Genomic DNA, 18,567 nt, shown 5'->3' with positions numbered 1-18,567 from the left:
ATCTAAACTAAATTAAAACTTGCTACTCTAGGCAAAGTTATGTGTAAAGAATTTTCTTATGCAATTTTTAACAGATTTCAGCATAATAACTTTTGCATTGTTATAACATGTTAATTTTTTTACAAAAGGTTGACATTATAATAACATTCTGAAACTTAAATTACTTTTGTTTACGATATGGATCTTTGGGAATTATTTACCATTAACCATTCCTTATTCTACTGTTGCTTATAATGGCTAAAAAAACAAAACCTATCCTGCAGTATATCAGTGTTATGTATTTCCTCATTACCATGTCAGAGAATTCCAGCACAATTGAGCTTTTCACAAATCACTTTTTGTTGTTTTAAGTTGTCAGATGAAAACTTGAACAATGCTAAAGAAAGTGTAAAAACAAAAGAAAAAATGTTGATTCCCCTAATGCATGAGCAGGTGGAGGTGTGGTTAGTATAGGTTAACAAATGTCACATGATCTGTTGAAACTGTCACCGATTTTTAGGTTGAACACAATGAATTTCCACTGAATCGCCATAATAAGTGGCAGAGTTATCGACTTTCCTCATCTCTATTTGTGTAAAAGTTTCCATTCCACAAAGGTTTTGCATTTTGAGGAACCGTAGATTCTTGGTCAGCAAGTGTGACTTGAATGTGAAATTTAAACACTTTAAAAGACAAGATTTTTTGTTAAACATCATGTGCCCAGCAGTTAAACAACGTAGCCAAAATAGACTATTCTTTTTCCCCCTTTAATTCTTGGGAACATTTGCACCAGTGCTGCTTTCAAAACAATGTTTGAACTCTCCCAACATTGTATTCCTTTGATGTATAATTTAACTACCTTTCTACGGGGTATTTATTACATAACTGCTTATATAATGTTTTAGCCCTAAACTACAGGAACCTTTGTTAAGTTTTAGGGTAACTTGATGCTGTTTCCTCTGGTCTCACGGGCCAAAGAAGATGACTTGACTCTGCAGCCTTCGGCACCAAGGTCACGGCAGCCATGAGTTGCTTGGAGTCTAACTCTTGCATTAATTATGAGAACATGCATGAGTATATCTGCATTCTAAGCAGATGTCCTTGTCAGACATACTGAAATGATTAGAATCCTGTCAAAATGTTGATTGGTTCCATATGGCTCACGAGGGTAAGTCTGTGTTTGCATCTTACATTTTTAAGCATGTCTTGCTTTGAATTGTCGCTTATTTCAGTGGGTTACATAATTCCTTCTAATATAGCACTGCAAAATATCTTTGTATACAACTGGATAAAACATTGATCTGAAAGACTGTAGACACTAAGTTCCTTTATCTGCACTGTCAGTCTCGGAAGTTGCTTCACTTTGTCAGAGAAAATTGAACCTGGTCACCTGATGACCCTGCAGGGCTGGACAAAAAGTGTGGGCCTAGACCACATCAAGAGCAATTTTCTGTTTTGGTGTCACAAAACCTGAACCTTTGTCAGTTCTTATTACAGGAAGTGAACATTGCAGTGTATAAACTGCTGCTGCCAAATAATGGGATTGGCTTCTGGAAACCAGGATAGGGCAAAGTACAACACAGAAATCTACATTCAATCAAAAAAAATTGCTTTGCCTATACTTTATACACATTACTCAGGGCTTCACGTGCACCAAAATGAGATCCAAGAATTTTCCTTCAATTTTTAATCACTCAGGCTTCTGTGGATGTTTTTTTTTCTTTGACTTTGGAGTTAAGTTGCAGGAATCTGCTTTAACCTGTCTGTAATAATCTATTTAATGTTGGCCCTCCAGTCACAACAGGGGAGCCAGAACACCTACCAGGACTCCTCCTGAAAGCAGCTCAGTCAAGGTTCCACATTTTAATTCCAACACATAAACGTGTAATCTCCAATGAAGAGTGGTCCAGTTGGCTGACATTTATGACTTATCTTGAGTTTATGCTGTTTAGATGAAAGGGAGGCCAGTGAACAGTAGAAACGACCTGGATGACATGGGGATCCTAAGTAAGTACGCAGTAAGTGGAAGGCTACAAGTTAAAACTGCATCAAGCGGTGGCGCCCTCTATTGGCCGTAAAGAAGAAATGATTGTTATGTGAGTAGAAGGGAAGGAGCCAATCAATTATGTAAAATAAGTAAATAAAAACTGTTTTGCTTCTTCACAACGGAGCAAACGTACAACACAAACCAAGAGAAAGAGTAAAATGGCCCCACTGACTGGAAATCAGATGGATTACATTATTAGATTAATATTACAGTGTTTTTAAAGTTAATCAAGTTTAATTTAGAGAAAGGGATGCATGGGTAAATATGATGCGCAACAGAATGGATACTGACGTTAGTTACAGTAATCTAGTCCATAACAAAATCAAAAACGGCCGGAAAAGAATGTTAAACAAGTGTAAATCTCCCGCGTTTGTCATCTTTAATCATCAGCCATTAAAAATGTGCCTATAATGTTTGATTTTTTGGAGGGTTTTGATCTTTGCAAGTATCGTAAAATGATTTAACCACCCGTTTCACATACTTGCACATTTCGAAAAGCCTGTTAGTGTTGAAAAACATTTGATTTGACATAAATATCAAGCTTAACTGTAAAGCTAGAAAATTTCATGAAAACACTGCGTGAAGGCATGCGTGTTGTTTCATTTCATTTCCAACTGCGCTCGGATTAAGCAACTCTTTATTAACTTGTGCATTAACATTTCCTTCAAGAATATGAGAAACTTTGGTTCAGTACAATAATTTTTTTAAATCAGTTCCGAAAACACTGCATATTTACAAGAGATGTCAAAGGGAAGTAAATGAAAATTGGCGACTGCTATCATTTATTTTATGCCATTTATTCATGCTTTTAGCCAGATATGGAATTAATCATTTGAACGTTTTCTTAAGTGATTCGATGCTTTATTTACTTTTCTCTACAGGTGATAACTACAAGCGAACGGGCAGTATTGTGCCTTTTAAATTTTACGACATGTCGCGAAAGACTGTTGTCGTAAATGAGTTCTTAAAGACTTTTCGGCAATATTGTCACCCGCACAGTTTCTTCGTTGTAAATGGTTTATGAAAGGGGAAAATTGAAAATGCTTTTCACGTCTTCGCTGTTGTGAAATGCAAGAAATGCCCTTAAAGAGGTGATTAATCCAACAGTAGTGATTGTGCGGGTGGAAGCGAGGATCAGGCCGGCGGCATGTTTGTGTTGGTGGAGATGGTCGATACCGTCCGGATCCCTCCGTGGGACTTCCAGAGACCGCTCAATGAAGCCATAGCCGAGGAACTGAACAAGAAACTGGCCAACAAGGTTTGCATCCCAATGCAAAAGTTATCTATTAAGTCTGGGAGTGTGGTAATCTGACCCTGAAAAATGTGAATTTGTCAATTGTTGAACTATCGCCTCAGGTCGTCTACAACGTGGGCTTGTGCATCTGCTTGTATGACGTCACAAAACTGGAGGATTCCTACATATTCCCAGGAGACGGTGCTTCTCACACCAAAGGTCTGATGGAAGCAGCTACCTATAATAGGTGCTAAAGTTATGGAGCTTTAAGAACTTCTGCAAGAATTTTAAATTTGTTCTCATAAATGTCTCTATAGTTGGAACTGGAATCCTCTGACACTTATGTAAAGTTTAGGAGCAAGTTAATTTTCATAATCACATGAAATCTAACAGCAAAGAGTTACCATAGTTTTTTTTCTTTGCTTATGATCTTATTTAAATGTAGCTTTAGGGGATTTGTTACATCTGCACATTTTGTAAACAGTTTTGTTTTCTCAAAAAGTAATTGTTTTTAATTGATAGCAGATATATAGCAGATATATAATGTTGTGGCAGCTTGTTATTTGGTTATTCCAGAGATTGATTATAGTTATTCCATGAACCACTAATGTGTTCCACTCTTTCTTTTCAGTGCATTTCCGGTATGTTGTTTTTCACCCTTTTCTTGAGGAGATCCTGACTGGCAAGATCAAGTACTGCAGCCAAGAGGGAGTTCATGGTAACGCCCTGACTGTTGTCTAGAGATGTAAAATATCTGTGTTGGTCGTCATTCATCCAGGTCACAGTTATCCCAAGCGTGTTTCACTGACCAACTGGAGTTGGATATGGTTCTTGAATGCACTAGTACATCTAGAAATGTACTTTCTCGTTATAGAACGAGTCATTCTAAACATTTAGTGGTTTGAAAAGGAAATCAAGGTGTTGTGTATTTACTTCTATTTTAACTAATGAATATGTGACAACGGTCTCTTTCACAGTGACGATGGGTTTCTTTGATGACATTCTCATTCCACCAGAGTCACTTCAGCAGCCTGCAAAATTGTATCCTGCCAACACATATTTTATGGCAGAAGTTTAAAAAAAGAAAAAACCACGACGTCATCCTTAACCACAGCTGCAGCGATGAAGCAGAGCAAGTTTGGGTTTGGGAGTATGAGACAGATGAAGGAGCGCACGACTTGTACATGGACCAAGGGGAGGAGATACGCTTCCGAGTGACGGATGAAGTGTTTGTGGATACGTCACCCACGGGCCCGTCTGCTGCTGAGAAGGAGGCGCCAGCCCAGCCAGGACAGGCGACAACCTCCGCGCCGAAGGAGGAGAACAAGGAGAAGAAGGAGGCACCGTACACTCTGATAGTAAGAACATAATTCATGTGTGACGTGTTTGACTCTGTTAAAGGTGCACATTTTCACACACACATAAGGATAATATCAAGTTTAGAGACTGTGGTCCAGGAGCCACTTTTGCAGCTTTCAGCACTTTTGTGTAGTTGTTGTGTACCACTCCTGTGTACACAATAATACGATGGGTGCAACTGAAAATGGGGGGAGGAAAAAGCATCCAAGCTGAACCGCAATCACATAGCAGCACTTTGAGAGTCACCAACATCTGAGTTCACCCAAAACAGCTTCTCCTATCGAGTTTTGTTTTCTGCTTGTTCTGTACAAAAATAACAACCACAAAAACACATGCTGTTTTTTTCCCTCCCCCAGGGGACCATCTGTGAACCGGGCCTGGGGCTACTGTCATGGTGGAACAATTAAAACTGAGAAATGTGCCGGTTCTAAACAAATACTGACGCAGACTATCGGAGAAACTGAAGCAACCAATCCAGAACTCTGCTGTGGTGATGCAACTTCTGTCACAACAACGCTCTTTACGTTTTGGGACTGAACATGTCAGCACTTGTGTACATGATAATACACCGTTTTCCCTGACGACATCGTGATAATGCTGCATCTGATGTGTGCATTTGGCAAATGTTGAGTTGAAAGGTGTGAAATTTTGTTTTTCCATTCATAATAAAATATACTATTGGGGAAAAAACTACACGGACAAATAAGTTCGGAGTAAGTAAGGAGGTCAGGTATCAACAACAGCATTTCTGAGTCTCCTCACCTTCAATGGCTGTAACATCTGTCTGGGCAGATGTGATGTGTTGGTTTGGAAGCAGGGATTAGAATAAATCCTACAGTTTGGAGGGCAGCGAAGGTCTCGCTCTAATGGATGTGGAACAGATTCTGTTGCACTTTATGTACATTTAGTAGCTGCCCAGAAGTCAGCTTGGCTCTGGCAACGTTTGCTGCAGGAATCTTGGGATCAGATCGGGGTGGAATTATATAAATGAGCACTGACTCACAGGAAACAGCTCATCGCAAGTGCAGATTGTGTAATGAAGCAGATCTGAGGATTTAGATCAGTTTAAGCGACGTTGAATTGAGGGGGAGTCAATGACTTTATTGTCATTTTTGCAACAACGCATCGCTTGTTGGGAGCAGCGGGCGCTTCCCCCGGTGACACTCATCACAAGCGTTGAAGGACGACGTCTGCGCGCACACGCACGCGCACGACCGCATCACAGCTGCGCTCTCTCGACGGCCTCTGCGTGGACTTATTTATTTATCTCTTCATTATATAACGCGTAGCGGCTTTAGAGACGCGGACGTTCACACGCCGACCGCCGCGCTGGCGCACCAGAACCAGGTGAGTCCCGATTCTGACAACATTCACGCGTGGCGGCGTCTGCGGGGGGTGCGGGACAGCCCGTCTTTGTTTTTAAGGGGTCGGGACATTGTAGTATTGTTTGCTTTGCATGGCAGCGTGTGCGCTAAACAAAAGAGACACGCTTTAATTACGCGTGCACGTGATCGTCTCGGGTTCAAATTCGTGAAATCGTCCCTTTGTCCATTTGACGCGATTTTGGAGCATCAACAGGGGATATTGGTCCAGTTGTGATCCGATTTATTTACATTCAGGTTCCGATTGAGCTGATGGCATGTGGACTTTCCCTGCGGTGTCCAAGCTGGAAAAGTTACTTCCTAAACAGTAAATGGACACATTGTGCCTTCCTTTATGATGACCTGACCATAGGAAGCATCTAAATCTTTAGATTCTCCCCGCAACACCGTTCCTGTAAACACACATTTTTAAAAAAAAATCACTTAATTTAATTGTATTTGCTGTGATTATGTCATTGCTACTGTCTTTCAACGCAGTCGGGGCGTTGTTGAACGTGATGTTATGGCAGCACTATGTGCCTGTAGGATGTAATCATTCCACCGGGAACACGTCATTGACGTCACGAACGCACCACTGAAGGCGGTGGGCTGCAGCCCCTCTGACGTCACGCTGCGTGCGGAGGCTCCAGCTTTCCCCGCATCAGCGTGGGCGGAGGAGTGGGCCTAGAAAATACACCACACACGGGATTTAACTGGGGAGTTCCGAGAGAGAGCAGTGTAGGAGACTGCAGCTGCACACGAAACACGATTGATACATATTTAAATTCAGTGAAACGTTAATCGGTGCACCGTAGTAATGTATAGATTTAGAGATTTAGAGATTAGCCTCGCCGCACGGGTGCAAATGGATGCAAATTTACAGAATACAACTTGCACTTAAAGGCAACTCCATTTATTTGACATCACAAAATTACTTTTCATCTCATGAGATGTGCACTCTGTAAAACTCACTTGCGTCACAGCTCGTCTGGCAGGTGGAGGGAAACAATACTGAACGTGAATACTGCTTCATTTCTGTCGATTTTAGTTTATCATTAAACATTTGCCAATTATAATTTTGTTATGATTATGATTTACTAATGTTTTTCATGCTTAAAAATTGTATTTCAGTGCTGGTATTCAGCCAGTAGCTGCAAGTGTAGCATCAATATATATATATTCTTATATACATGCTAAAGGTCATATTATATCTTATACTTTTAATATTTTTTGATGAAAGTGAGGACAGTTCTGCCATGAAATGACCAACCACAATGAAAGGCACTAAATATAATATTCTACCCCCAAACCTTTAATATTTAAAGCTCCTGAATGCAACATATTTAGCTGTGTTGAACCGTCCTGTTGCCTCTGTGGCCCCTCCCTTCACAGCAGGTCCCTCCTGACAGACTTGAAGTGACAGCGCTGACCTCGATATATCTGCTCAGGCCGCGTCCCACGCATCAGCCAACGCACGCTCCGGCGGAGTTTGGCCTCAGGAGGCAACCGAAGTACCTGGCACTGCGTCCATCCTTGTCGCGGCATCATGGCGGACCCTAGCCTCACGTCGCCTTCGGGGACGCCACTGCGCCTCCCCCGACACCTCTCTCACCCTCTCCTTTCCCTTCCTGAGGGAGAGAAGCCGAGTGTGGGAAGATGGAAAAGAGCAGCAGCTGCCCAGAGATCTGCCAAGTCCATTACCGACCAAACGCACGCGCACCTACTCAGCGTAAGTCCATGTGGTTGGTTTGTGCTTGAATAGAGCAGCACATCTCCATCTGCAGTAACTACTGAGGTAATCTCCTGCTTCCTGAATCAATGTCCACACTTTTCTGTCCTTGTCTGCAGAACGGTGCGCGCTCACTCAGGTCCAGTGTTCAAGGGGGTGTGTAAGAACTTCTCGAGATCACAAGGTCACGGCTTCATCCGACCCTCCAACAGCGGCGAGGACATCTTTGTTCATATCTCAGAGTGAGCGGCGTTTCACACAGAGGGGAAGATATCGGGGGGCGCAGGCGTCATCTCTGAGTTCATTCAACACGTCACGATTTAAATGTGGAAACGGGAAATCAGAGACGATTCTCCTGTGAAGGTCGTCCAAGATGATTCAGTTAGCTCCATCGTCACTGGAACTCAGGCTTGGTTTGTAGGCAGTGAGTGGATCATTATCACCACTGTGTCTGTATAACGAGAGCTCAAGGTTAAAGGTCACTGCCTAAATTTTAGCTGGAGCTTAAAGAGCAGATATGGAGAGAAACGTTTCAGTTGTTTTTTCTTAAATTATTGGTTTGGCTTTCAGGAACTGAACAAAATAACATCCCTCTTTCCCAGAGCTTAATGTCGTTAATTGTGGTTGCACCTCCAAAAAACCCCATCAACGTTAGCAAGCTGTGCATGTGATCGCTTTTTCTCATAGAAACATTTAGAATCTTGACTGAGCGCACGTTGTGATTTCTCCTTCAGCATCGAGGGGGAGTATGTTCCGGTGGAGGGAGACGAGGTCACGTATAAGGTGAGCCGGATCCCGCCCAAGAACCTGAAGGTGCAGGCGGTGGAGGTGAAGATCACACATCTGAACCCAGGGACGAAACACGAGACCTGGTCCGGCCAGATCATCAGCTCGTAGACCTGAGCACCGCAGGGTGTCCGTCAAAGGGCCAGTGGACATTCTGTGCTAAACTGTGGAGGCCTACTAAACTGTTTTCAGTCATTGTTGTGTCACTGAAGAACGTGCCGTGCATGTACCTGTTTTCTGACGTATTGTTTTATTTTTTTTGTTTTTTTGGGGGGGCACTGTCATCTGAGGAAGGTGAGATTTGGAATACTGGAAGAGGTCACTGACCTCCTACTCAGCAGCTGTATAAACCATGAAACATTCGGAAGACTTTGTACACAAATGTAATGGTCAAGCAGACTGAGGCGAGTCAGCAGAGGGCAGTTTCACTTCCTCTCTTTCACCAGTTTCAAAATGAGGCTGGTGACAAAAGAGGTTCAGGAGATGTGTTTTTCCTGTTTTCCCATCAGGTGCCACCTTTAGAAATAGCAGTAAACAGCAGTGTAAATGTTACATTTAAAAGTCATATCGAACCTCTAACTCACCCCTCAAAATCTCCATATTATCGATGTTTGAGAAAAAGCCAAGTTGTCCCTTCATTCCTCCTTTTGGTTTTGAAACATGATGGAAAATAGAGAAATAGAGAAAACAACAAGAGGCCGAAAGAAGAGAATGAATGTGAGTCGAAGGTTAGAGAGACTAAAACAGGCCTCAGATTAGAGCATTTCAACAATCCCATCGATAACAAAGCATTTCAGCACCGTTACTGTGAAGCACACAGCCTGGGATGTGTTGATTGTTATTATTTGACGGTGATTTCCCAGAATTACCATGTCTCTTCAGATTAAACTCCATCATCTGAGTTTGCAGTCAAAGAATAGAACTGTGAATAAGTTGTTCCGCTTTCCGAACATCTCTGCAAGGGTTTTTCTGGATTTGTTGTTTTTGTCCACTTTTCAAAGCATGTGTGACCCATTGTTTCTAAATCTTAGTGAGTGCGTTAGTTACCAGTCCCATATTCAGTTTATTGTTCAACAGAAGTGAAACTTTCTGTCTGTCTCAGTCTTTCTCGCTCTCTTTCTCCGTGATTGACTTTTTAGAAATTAAAGTTTATTTTGCTGAACATTAAATGATCCTGTCTTTTGTCATTTTGAGGGAGCTGCACGGACTCTTAATGCTTTATTGATTAATAATTTATTTGTACTTTTCTGTACACAGAACATCTTGACTTCATAGAACTTCTGGATGCATTCTGTGTAACCATGATGGTTTGTTTAAATCATTATTTTAAAATAAATTCAGAATTATAGAATAATTAGGGTCTTTTCAAAAACTGATTTGTTTATTTTTGCGAACTAACATGTAACAGTAACGTTACATTTTATGGCCCCCTGTTAAGGCGAACATTAGTTCCTACCTGTTTTTGTTTAAGTGGGACAGTTGTCGGCGATACACATTATGAATTTAAAGCTGGCACGTAGTGATGTCCACATGAGGTTTCATGAGGCTTTGAACCCTTTTGGACCATCGTGTTGAAAATTGGTTCATTACTCGAAGCTTCAATCATTTCGAACGCGGGCGCCATCTGCTGGCGCATTGGTGGTACTGCAGCCATGTAAAAGGTTGATGACCCAGCAAGCGTGCACTTTGAGTTTTGCTGTTTGTGCACTTTTGATGTTGTATTATTATAATATTATTTTTCTATATATTTTAGGAACAGATGGGGGTATGGGCCTAAGGTGCTTGGGTGAACTGGTGTGCTTATGCATTTTTATTTAAAAACAACAGTTTCTCCACAGTCGAGGGTTTGAGGCGGTTTCTCTTTTTTGAAACCATTTCCCCGGCTTTAGAAAACACCCTCTCGCAGGGCACAGAGGATGCTGGTGTTGCGAGGTACTGGTTTGCCAGGTGGTACAGGTTTGGGTATCGGGCTTTGTTTGTTGTCCAGTACACCAGAGGGTCCTGTGATCGTTCAAGTGGAGGGGCTGACAGATAACGCTGCACCTCCACTATGGCATCAGCGGTGGCATTCCTGGACGCTCTTGCTTCTTCAGCATCCCTGTCCAACAGCTTCCACGGATCAATGACTCAAAATAAAACATTACATAAAGTTTAGTCTGTACATGAATCAATGCAAATAAATCTATTGATCCAAATTCTATCATTTTTGTACCTTGGGAAGAAGCAGCTGGTTCTGGCTGTGCTGTTGAAGTGGATGGCGGGTCCTCTTGGGTGGGTGCATTCGGCAACAATGCCGCACACTCTGATTTTAACCGGTGCACAGCTGACTCGGCATTTGAGGGGCTTTGGAATCCGAGTGTTTTAAATCTTGGGTCAAGTAATGATGATAAAGAGAAGATGCTTGTGGTTTCTATTCCACTGAGTTTATCATTCATAATTCTATTGAGGTTTATGCCAAGGTCTTTTGCCATTTTGTTTGAGTTCCGGCCCGCAACGCAATAAGATTTTTATATTTTATATGTGCACCCCCCCACCCCTGCCTTAAAAGCTCTCGAGCAGTTCCAGCGATGTTCTCTGCTGTGTGACTGATAGGAAAAGGCCGAACTCCCACCAGGGTGGTGGAGAGTTCACCTGCATGAATAGCATGACAGGTGACAGCGAGATACGCATCCATGTTGATGGAGGTCCACATATCTGCGCTCAAGCTGACACTGTCAACATTCTGCAGGGCTGCCTTGGCCTTCTCCTTTTCTTCCACTTCCCTCCTCTCCACCATGGCTTTAACTGTCTGCCTTGATGGAAGGGTGCATGTGGGATCCAGTTTAGCCACCAGAGCACGGAAGCCAGGATCAGACACCACAGTGAAAGGCTGGGAATCTTTCACTATGAAATCCACTAGAGCTTCATCAAGCTCCTGCTTCCTGCTACATCAAATATGGAAGTTAGCAGAACAAGATTAATTTAGTTAATTAACTAATTCTATACACCCAAACCTGCGCAGTAAAGTTTAAAAGTTACTCTTAATATTGCCTGGAACAGCACCCACTCACCTGGTGGAAACGTCATCACAGCAGCCTCATCATTGATGACGTGTTATTATTATATGTCGGGAACAAAGCAAACACTTCACCTGCAAATTAAAAATGAGATGTGTGTGTGGTTTATTATTTGTTACTGTGTGAATAAGAGTTGAAAAATACGTTTGTAACACTTACCTTGTTCGGCGGCACCATTTCAAAGTGGTCCCAGACTTGAGATCTCTTCCTGGTTGGTTCCATTGCAAAGCAATTAGAAAGCAATACGAACGCTAATCAAATCAATCCAAAAAGGTATTGACCAGATAGGCAATGTTTTGCGCTGTTTCATCCATTTTTAGACACAACTGAGACCCGCCAATTGTTCAAAGCCCCGCCCATTGAACCGAACCAGTCAGCTGATTCAGTCAGAATGAAGCAGTGAAGAGGTTCAAACGTCATCAGTCACGTGATTTGAAGCGAGCTCGGGAGGGGAGCTTCCGAAAAATATTCGACCGAGTTTTGGGGCATGGTTCGAAGCCCTGTGTCAGAGGGAACATCACTAACTTTGCAGCACTTGGCCCAGCCACTGCCTGCAGAAGTGAGGAGACAACAGAGCGGCAGGCAGAGAAACACCGCCCGTCGCGGCACTCGTCTAGTTTGAGACGCGCTTTTAAGAGAATCGGTCTTTATCACAAAGAACCCTCGTCATGGTGCTTCCAGACTGCTTCAGATGAGGACAACAAGTGTTTAGCGACCTTCATTTAGGAAGATGAGCATTTGTCTTCTGTTTTGGATCCTGCTCCTAGCGGCAGAATGCGGTAAGTTGAGGAAACTTTCTTTACACCAGTGCTTCTCAATTATTTTCTGTTACGCCCCCCCCCGCCGTGACTATAATTAGTATCATTTGTCTATGAAATTGTTATAGACCAAGCGGGATGATTGTTGCCCATATTCAGCACGTTTTTGCCGAAAAAACTCAAGCGTGTGCGCGCGGGATGTGCAATTACACTTTATTCTAGTACGGCAAAAAAAACATGTTCTCCGGGGTCACACGCGCCCCCCCTGGCATCGCATCGCACCCCACTATTTGAGAAGCGCTGCTTTACACACGTTCTGAGCGCTGTGTTGCGCTTTTCTCAGGTAGAAATAGACAAACAATCAATCAGCTCTCTGTGTAGATGCTCTTCTCCCACATTTGGTCTTGTTCCTCTCAGATGCCCCCAAAGACTCACAATCTCACATGACTCCTTTAGGCAGCCAACACCTTTTAGAGCAACATGCTAAACAAAGAACACACAATGATTCTGATTAAAACAACTCTCCCCAAACTCTTGCATGAATATATAATATTCAAAATGACGTGATTGATTGAACACCACCTGGTCGGTGATACTGCCATCGACTTTTCAAGAACATTCAAAAACGTCCTTTTTTTTTGTTTAGCTCTGCAATAAAAACATCAATAGCGAATAATGCACACGGAAGCTGGTGAAATACTTGAAGATATTTGGGCAGAGACACTATTCTAAACGAAAATATGGCCAAATGAACGTGGCTTACACAGTGATTTCGTTTACTTTCATTTCATTTTCATTACTTTCACAGAAGGCGCAGCAGTAGTGCACACTTAGACTTCCTGTTGATGCAACCTCTGCTAAAGTACCTCTGCCCTGTGCGCGTGTGTTTTAATATTTAATACTTATTTAATAATTTTAATATCACAGGCATATGCATGAAATAGTTGTCACTTGTTAAGGCATCTGTTGAAACACTGATTTAAACCTATTTCCACCATTTCACTGAAATTGTTTTCTTTATCAACATTTATTTGTCAACAAATACAGTAATTCAACATCAAAATTTACATTCAAAAATGATCAGGACCATTCAGCTGCAGCTACCTGGCTGAACTTTAACTAAAACCTGCAAACACATCAGTTTTCATTCTGGTTGTTTGTTTTTAGTGGTGTTTTGTCCAGTTGAGTGTTTGTGAAGAGGGATTATAGTAGGGGAACGAGGAAGCAGCCCTGAGGAGTTCTGGTGATCAGGATGAGAGGAGATAAAATAATTAACCATAATATTAAACTGTTTACATCTCTTTCAATATTAATTTGACAAGACCTGAGATTGGGATCAATTTATAACATGATTATTTTTGTCAGAACCGCTGATCCCACTGTGAGGGTCCAGAGTTTTGACTCCATTTGTTTGTGTGTTTCAGGTTCCCATTCTCTTGAGTTCTTGTCTACAGGACGTGTTCAGCCTGGATCTGGGCCCCATTTTGAACAAGTTACAGAGTTTGATGGAGTTGTGATCTCTCACTGTGACAGTGGGACACAACAAGAACACTTCAAACCCGTCCTGGAATCCCACAACTTACCTGGGACCTGCAGAGCAGCATGTTATGATGTTTTTGGTGCTCTCAAAGAGATTTCTAAATTCATCAATCACACACGGAGTAAGTTTGTAGCACATTTGCTTTATAACGTGTTTATTTTGTTGAAGATGAACTGAACATTTTACATAAAACAATCCTTGTAGATGTTCAACGGCGGCGTGGCTGCATCACGTCAGACGAGAGGCTTGAATCTGCTTTTGACAACTGGGCAGTGAATGGAGAGGGTTTCATTCAGTTTGATGCTGGAGCTCAGAAATGGAAAGTCCTGTCTCCTTCTGCAGAAATGATTAAAGATTCGTGGAACAACCGTGAGGCTCGGAACCATTTCTATGGACACTTCATCAGGAGATACTGTCCAGAAATGATCCATCACATCAAATTAAGAGAAACAGAAAAAAGAACAGGTGAATAAACACACACATATATTTGTACTTGTATCTTTGTGAGGACTTACACAGATTCATGAAACACCTGTTTTTTTCGACATAGCATGTAAAGTCTAACAACCACACAGATTTGGCTCATTGGACATAATTCAGGAATTAACCTGAACACATACAAAAGTATCTTTTCTTCCCCTGGCTGGTCCCACCCTGATCATCACCTTTTCTATCCTCCTGCAGATCTCCGTGTGTTTGCCAACCCTGTTGACAGAACCAAGGCATTGCTGAAGTGCCACGTCACCAGTACTGACAAATCAGTGCGTTCAGTGTCTCTGACTGAAGACGGGGCCACCAAGGCAAACTGGATCACTGTAACTGGCCCATTGCCTTCTGGGGATGGATCAGTGATCCTCATCCTGACAGCTGAGGTCCCCCTGATCCACACCAACATCTATGGCTGTGTTGTCCAAACAGAAGACAGAAACATCACTGTCATGTGGGGTGAGAACTTTACATTTACATACTGCTGCATGATTGTTATTGAGTCATGATCCAGGCTGCACACAGGCCAGTGGGATCTTATTGTTGCTGGGGGGGTTCTGGTGTGTTGGGTACTCTGGTAAAAGTCCCTCATGAAGAAGCTCTGAAACGTTCCTGGTGATTCTCTGGTCTTCCTCCGTCTGAAAGCAGACCTTTGGATCTTTTCTGGCTGAGATTACAGCAGTGTTGGTCATTAACTCTGTCAGAAACGGCTGTTTCGATGCTGTTGAAACTTATTTGAGACTTATTTTTTTGTCTCTCCACAAGTTTTTTTTTTTTGGCCCATTAATTAACAACATTCAACGTGCTTCACATGTTTCCAGAAAGAAACGAGCTACTACAGAGTTACAATTTGGTGCAGGCAGTGGAATGCACAGAACCATCTCCTGCCAGCAGGGGGCGCTGCAGTAGCTCAGCACCCACCTTTCTATCGTCTTGGCACAGAATTATCAGTGCGCAACGTTGAGCTTCAGTCTGTGTCCAGGCCTCAGACAACTGTCGGCATGTCACGTTGGTCCAGACAGTTAATAAATTTAACAGTTGAAATACTCTAAATAGAGTCAGTTACACTTTCTGTTATTCGGAGCACAGCTTTCAAAATATTAAAAATAATTTTATTACAATAACACATATGACGACATGCTGCATAGAGTAAAGTATGGCCAGTTTGGTGATTACAATAATCATGTTTTTGTTGTTTATACTCTTTTATGAGCAGATGGAAACACACTTGATGGACGACACATCCTTTACATCCAGATGACGCTTTGGGGAATTATCGGCATCATCTTTACAGTTTGTTGTTTAATCTCCGTAATGACTCTTTTGTGTAAGTCTCACTTCTTTGATTGTAACTTTCAAGTCAGTCTGTGAGCTGATATTTTACTATTGTGGCCCTGCATTAATAGAATGGTAATGATGTTTCTTGTGAAATACACCTGTCAGCATCTATTAATTGTTCCTTCATTTTATTAAGGCAGAAAAATTGGTGAAGGAAACTTAACTCATGAGTCCATTGAAGAATAACTGGGGGAAGATGGATTTTATCCACGGAGGACTTGAGCAGAGACGACATCAATGATCCAGGATGTTTTACTCTTCATGCTGAAAGTGCACGTCTATAGAAACGTGTAGACCTGAACAGAGGATCCAAAGTCACATGTGCTGTAATATTTGGACTGTGTTGTCATCCAGTAGCAGAGCTTTGGGACTTATGCTGCTGACACGGGTCTAACCTTCACTGACTGTCATCTTTTTTAAGAAGCCAAACTATGGAAAGCTTTAGCACTTTGACCCTAAATTCAGTATTAATGATCTTGAACTTCTTAAATCAGAGCTTAACACTCATCTTTCAAAACTGCCGTTAAACACCTCGTAATGCTGTCACATTATGTCTGGTTTCATGTATTTTTGTGTTATTTACTCATTCATCTCTCCTTTATTTTGTTTGCATCATCTTTATTTATTTTATGTAAAACACTGGTCACTTTTTTCGACATTGTAAAAATCTTATATGTTGTTGAATGTTTGATGACTTTATTTCTGTTTCTGAAAGACTGGTTTCAGTTACATCCTTGGTGAAGTTGAAATTTAATTTTATGGCTCCTTGTATTGGTGCCACGCTTGCCAACCATTTGAGAAATAATTTGAATGAAAAATTCAGTGGCTTGGAAAAGGTGAACTCCCTGTCTGTGGCAACCATCTTGGATCCACGATTTAAAGAGGCTTTACTAATCAAAGCAATGCTCAGGCTGCTGTAGAAAGGCTGACACGAGAGTGTGCCAGTCTTATTGATGGGCCGGCAGAAGATGTGCCACTGGAGACTGCAACAACATCTGCCAGTGCTAGTGAACAAAATTACAACTTGTGGGCTTTAATGGACAACTACAGTGGGATTCTCTACTTACGAACGTCTCTGCATTAGAGGTAAGATCGGGCCTAAAAAATCCAGCCCGACCCGACCCAGGCCCGCGGGTATTAAAGCCCGACCCGGCCCGAGCCCGATCAATTAACTTGATTTGCTGGCCTGAGCCCGAAACAAACCCGAAATTTTATATTTTATTTGTGAGGATTCAGGAGGAGGAATTGTAGATCGCGAGGAAGGGCATCTGGGGTAAAGCCTCCAGGGCGTAGCAGGTTCACTATAGTCTTCGTTACTAAAGGCGGAAACAAACAGACTTGAAAAATCCTCCGCTGGAGACTGCGCGCACGGATGAATCCATTCATACATGTTTCTGGACCAGCTGCTGTTTGAGAAGTCAGACCCGCTGAGGTAGGTGGTCCAGAGCGGTCACCTCGGTGTAAAGTGCGTGTTATTCCTGTGAAATAAGGGAAATAAATAAACCCTCAGATGGATGGATGGAAAATTAAAAAGAGGGCGGGACCGCGGCATTCACGTGCGCACGGCATGGTCTGGCTCTGTTTAGTAGTTAAATAGCAATTAGCATACAGCGCCTTCTCTGTTTTATCCAAATTATTTATTTATAATAAGTATTCCTTAGTTTAGTATCCACACATCGTTTTAGTGTATATTTTTATAAACAAATATTTATTAAAAAAAAGTCAGCGAGAGAGAAGCCCGGCCCGACCCGACCCGAACGTAATGATTGACATTTTACGCATTTTAAGCCCGAGCCCGACCCGAATTTCGGGTTGGGTCGGGCTCGGACTCGGTCTTAAGATCTTACCTCTACTCTGCATGCGAATTTTTCAGGTTACTTAGCGTCTCAACGGGAAAATATTTCCTCTTGTTACAAAGGAAATTTCAGGATACGAAGGTCAAAAATACGCTACCGCGGAGTTTAGCGAGCGCAGACATGCTTGTAGCTGCTCTCCCATTGGCTATCGCCTAGCATCTTCCTGAAATCCCATTGGCCAGGAGGGACGTCAATATGTACCAGTTTGTGTGTATCCCAGTATCGCCTTCGGGATTTATTGTGGGTGTTCATATGTTTGTCCATTAGATGGCGGTGTTACCACATGTGTTGACATTCGTTGCTAGTAATGACGGCTAATGTAAGATTAGCCTGTAATAAAGTTCATTTTGTTCCTGGAGAAGCCTTGCACTGAATTCCTACATTTATTGTGCAGTAATCTAATTGTAACATCTATTTGTTACATGTTTTGATGCATTTTTATGATTTATAAAAAGAATTATGTCCGAATTTTTGGGGGCTTGGAACGGATTAGGGCATTTACATGTAAAACGCGTTTCTACTTACGTAAATTTCAGGTTACAAACCAACTTCTGGAACAAATTAAATTTGTAAGTAGAGGTCCCACTGTATGTAGAGTCTCAGCAGCACATCTGCCAGCGCTGCAGTGGAGATCCAGAGGTATGCATGTTGATTACTGTTGAAACATCAGTTTTTTTTATTCATTATTAAGTCATTCATTGTCTTACTGTCTGTGTCATAAATATTTGAAAGAACAAATTCTGACAAGATCCCTGGGTGGCACGAAAGCCTTTATATCCTATGCTGTGGAAACCTGCATGCAAGTATCTGTGCATCCCAGCATCATCTGTTCCCTGTGAAAGGATATTTTCCAAAGCTGGGGAGCTGGTCAGCCAGAAGAGGAGCAGACTGAAGCCTGCAACAGCAGGAAAAATGATATTTCTCAATAAAAACCTGTGAAGAGGGAATAACTTATCTGCTTCTGTGAATAATTATTCCAAATCAAACATACAAGTCCCCAAATGACTATTATCTTTAAAGGTTTTCCTTAAAAACACT

At 42.0% G+C, this 18,567-nt stretch overlaps 4 protein-coding genes and 1 long non-coding RNA gene across 7 annotated transcripts in view; 3 read left to right on the top strand and 2 right to left on the bottom strand.

Moving 5' to 3' along the window:
• LOC130515163 (zinc-alpha-2-glycoprotein-like) overlaps positions 1 to 16,351 on the top strand; it is a 52,038-nt gene extending 35,687 nt beyond the window's left edge. The window contains exons 1-6 of one of the 3 annotated variants that reach the window (XM_057015257.1): positions 11,976 to 12,330; positions 13,734 to 13,970; positions 14,054 to 14,314; positions 14,534 to 14,794; positions 15,552 to 15,662; positions 15,810 to 16,351. In XM_057015257.1, the coding sequence (XP_056871237.1) occupies positions 12,282 to 12,330; positions 13,734 to 13,970; positions 14,054 to 14,314; positions 14,534 to 14,794; positions 15,552 to 15,662; positions 15,810 to 15,859 (969 nt within the window). In that variant the 5' untranslated portion in view covers positions 11,976 to 12,281 and the 3' untranslated portion in view covers positions 15,860 to 16,351. Of the gene's footprint in view, positions 1 to 11,973; positions 12,331 to 13,733; positions 13,971 to 14,053; positions 14,315 to 14,533; positions 14,795 to 15,156; positions 15,776 to 15,809 lie in introns of those variants that run through there. The other 2 variants (XM_057015258.1, XM_057015260.1) reach the window with 2 other exon arrangements.
• On the top strand, positions 2,982 to 5,309 carry polr3h (polymerase (RNA) III (DNA directed) polypeptide H). Its single transcript, XM_057015261.1, has 6 exons — positions 2,982 to 3,284; positions 3,383 to 3,479; positions 3,892 to 3,978; positions 4,238 to 4,301; positions 4,381 to 4,618; positions 4,976 to 5,309. The coding sequence occupies exons 1-6, from the start codon at positions 3,174 to 3,176 to the stop codon at positions 5,024 to 5,026; spliced, it is 648 nt and encodes a 215-aa protein (XP_056871241.1). The 5' UTR covers positions 2,982 to 3,173; the 3' UTR covers positions 5,027 to 5,309.
• LOC130515168 (cold shock domain-containing protein C2-like) lies at positions 5,705 to 9,664 on the top strand. The gene is given in 5 exon segments (XM_057015264.1): positions 5,705 to 5,966; positions 7,376 to 7,571; positions 7,573 to 7,709; positions 7,829 to 7,951; positions 8,444 to 9,664. Coding segments are annotated over 4 exon segments (468 nt in total). The 5' UTR covers positions 5,705 to 5,966; positions 7,376 to 7,526; the 3' UTR covers positions 8,607 to 9,664.
• LOC130515166 (zinc finger BED domain-containing protein 4-like) lies at positions 10,291 to 10,988 on the bottom strand. Its single transcript, XM_057015262.1, has 2 exons — positions 10,708 to 10,988; positions 10,291 to 10,621 (listed from the first exon to the last, which is right to left on the bottom strand). The coding sequence occupies exons 1-2, from the start codon at positions 10,964 to 10,966 to the stop codon at positions 10,296 to 10,298; spliced, it is 585 nt and encodes a 194-aa protein (XP_056871242.1). The 5' UTR covers positions 10,967 to 10,988; the 3' UTR covers positions 10,291 to 10,295.
• LOC130515169 (uncharacterized) lies at positions 13,972 to 14,651 on the bottom strand. The gene is made up of 2 exons (XR_008947164.1): positions 14,515 to 14,651; positions 13,972 to 14,185 (listed from the first exon to the last, which is right to left on the bottom strand). It is a non-coding gene; the product is annotated as an uncharacterized LOC130515169 (long non-coding RNA).
• Positions 16,352 to 18,567: the final 2,216 nt, after the last annotated feature.

This window comes from Takifugu flavidus, chromosome 18 (genome assembly GCF_003711565.1).
Source record: "Takifugu flavidus isolate HTHZ2018 chromosome 18, ASM371156v2, whole genome shotgun sequence".
NCBI classification, from domain to species: domain Eukaryota; kingdom Metazoa; phylum Chordata; class Actinopteri; order Tetraodontiformes; family Tetraodontidae; genus Takifugu; species Takifugu flavidus.
The sequence above is the reverse complement of the archived record's forward strand: the minus strand, read 5'-3'. Positions and strand labels throughout refer to the sequence as shown.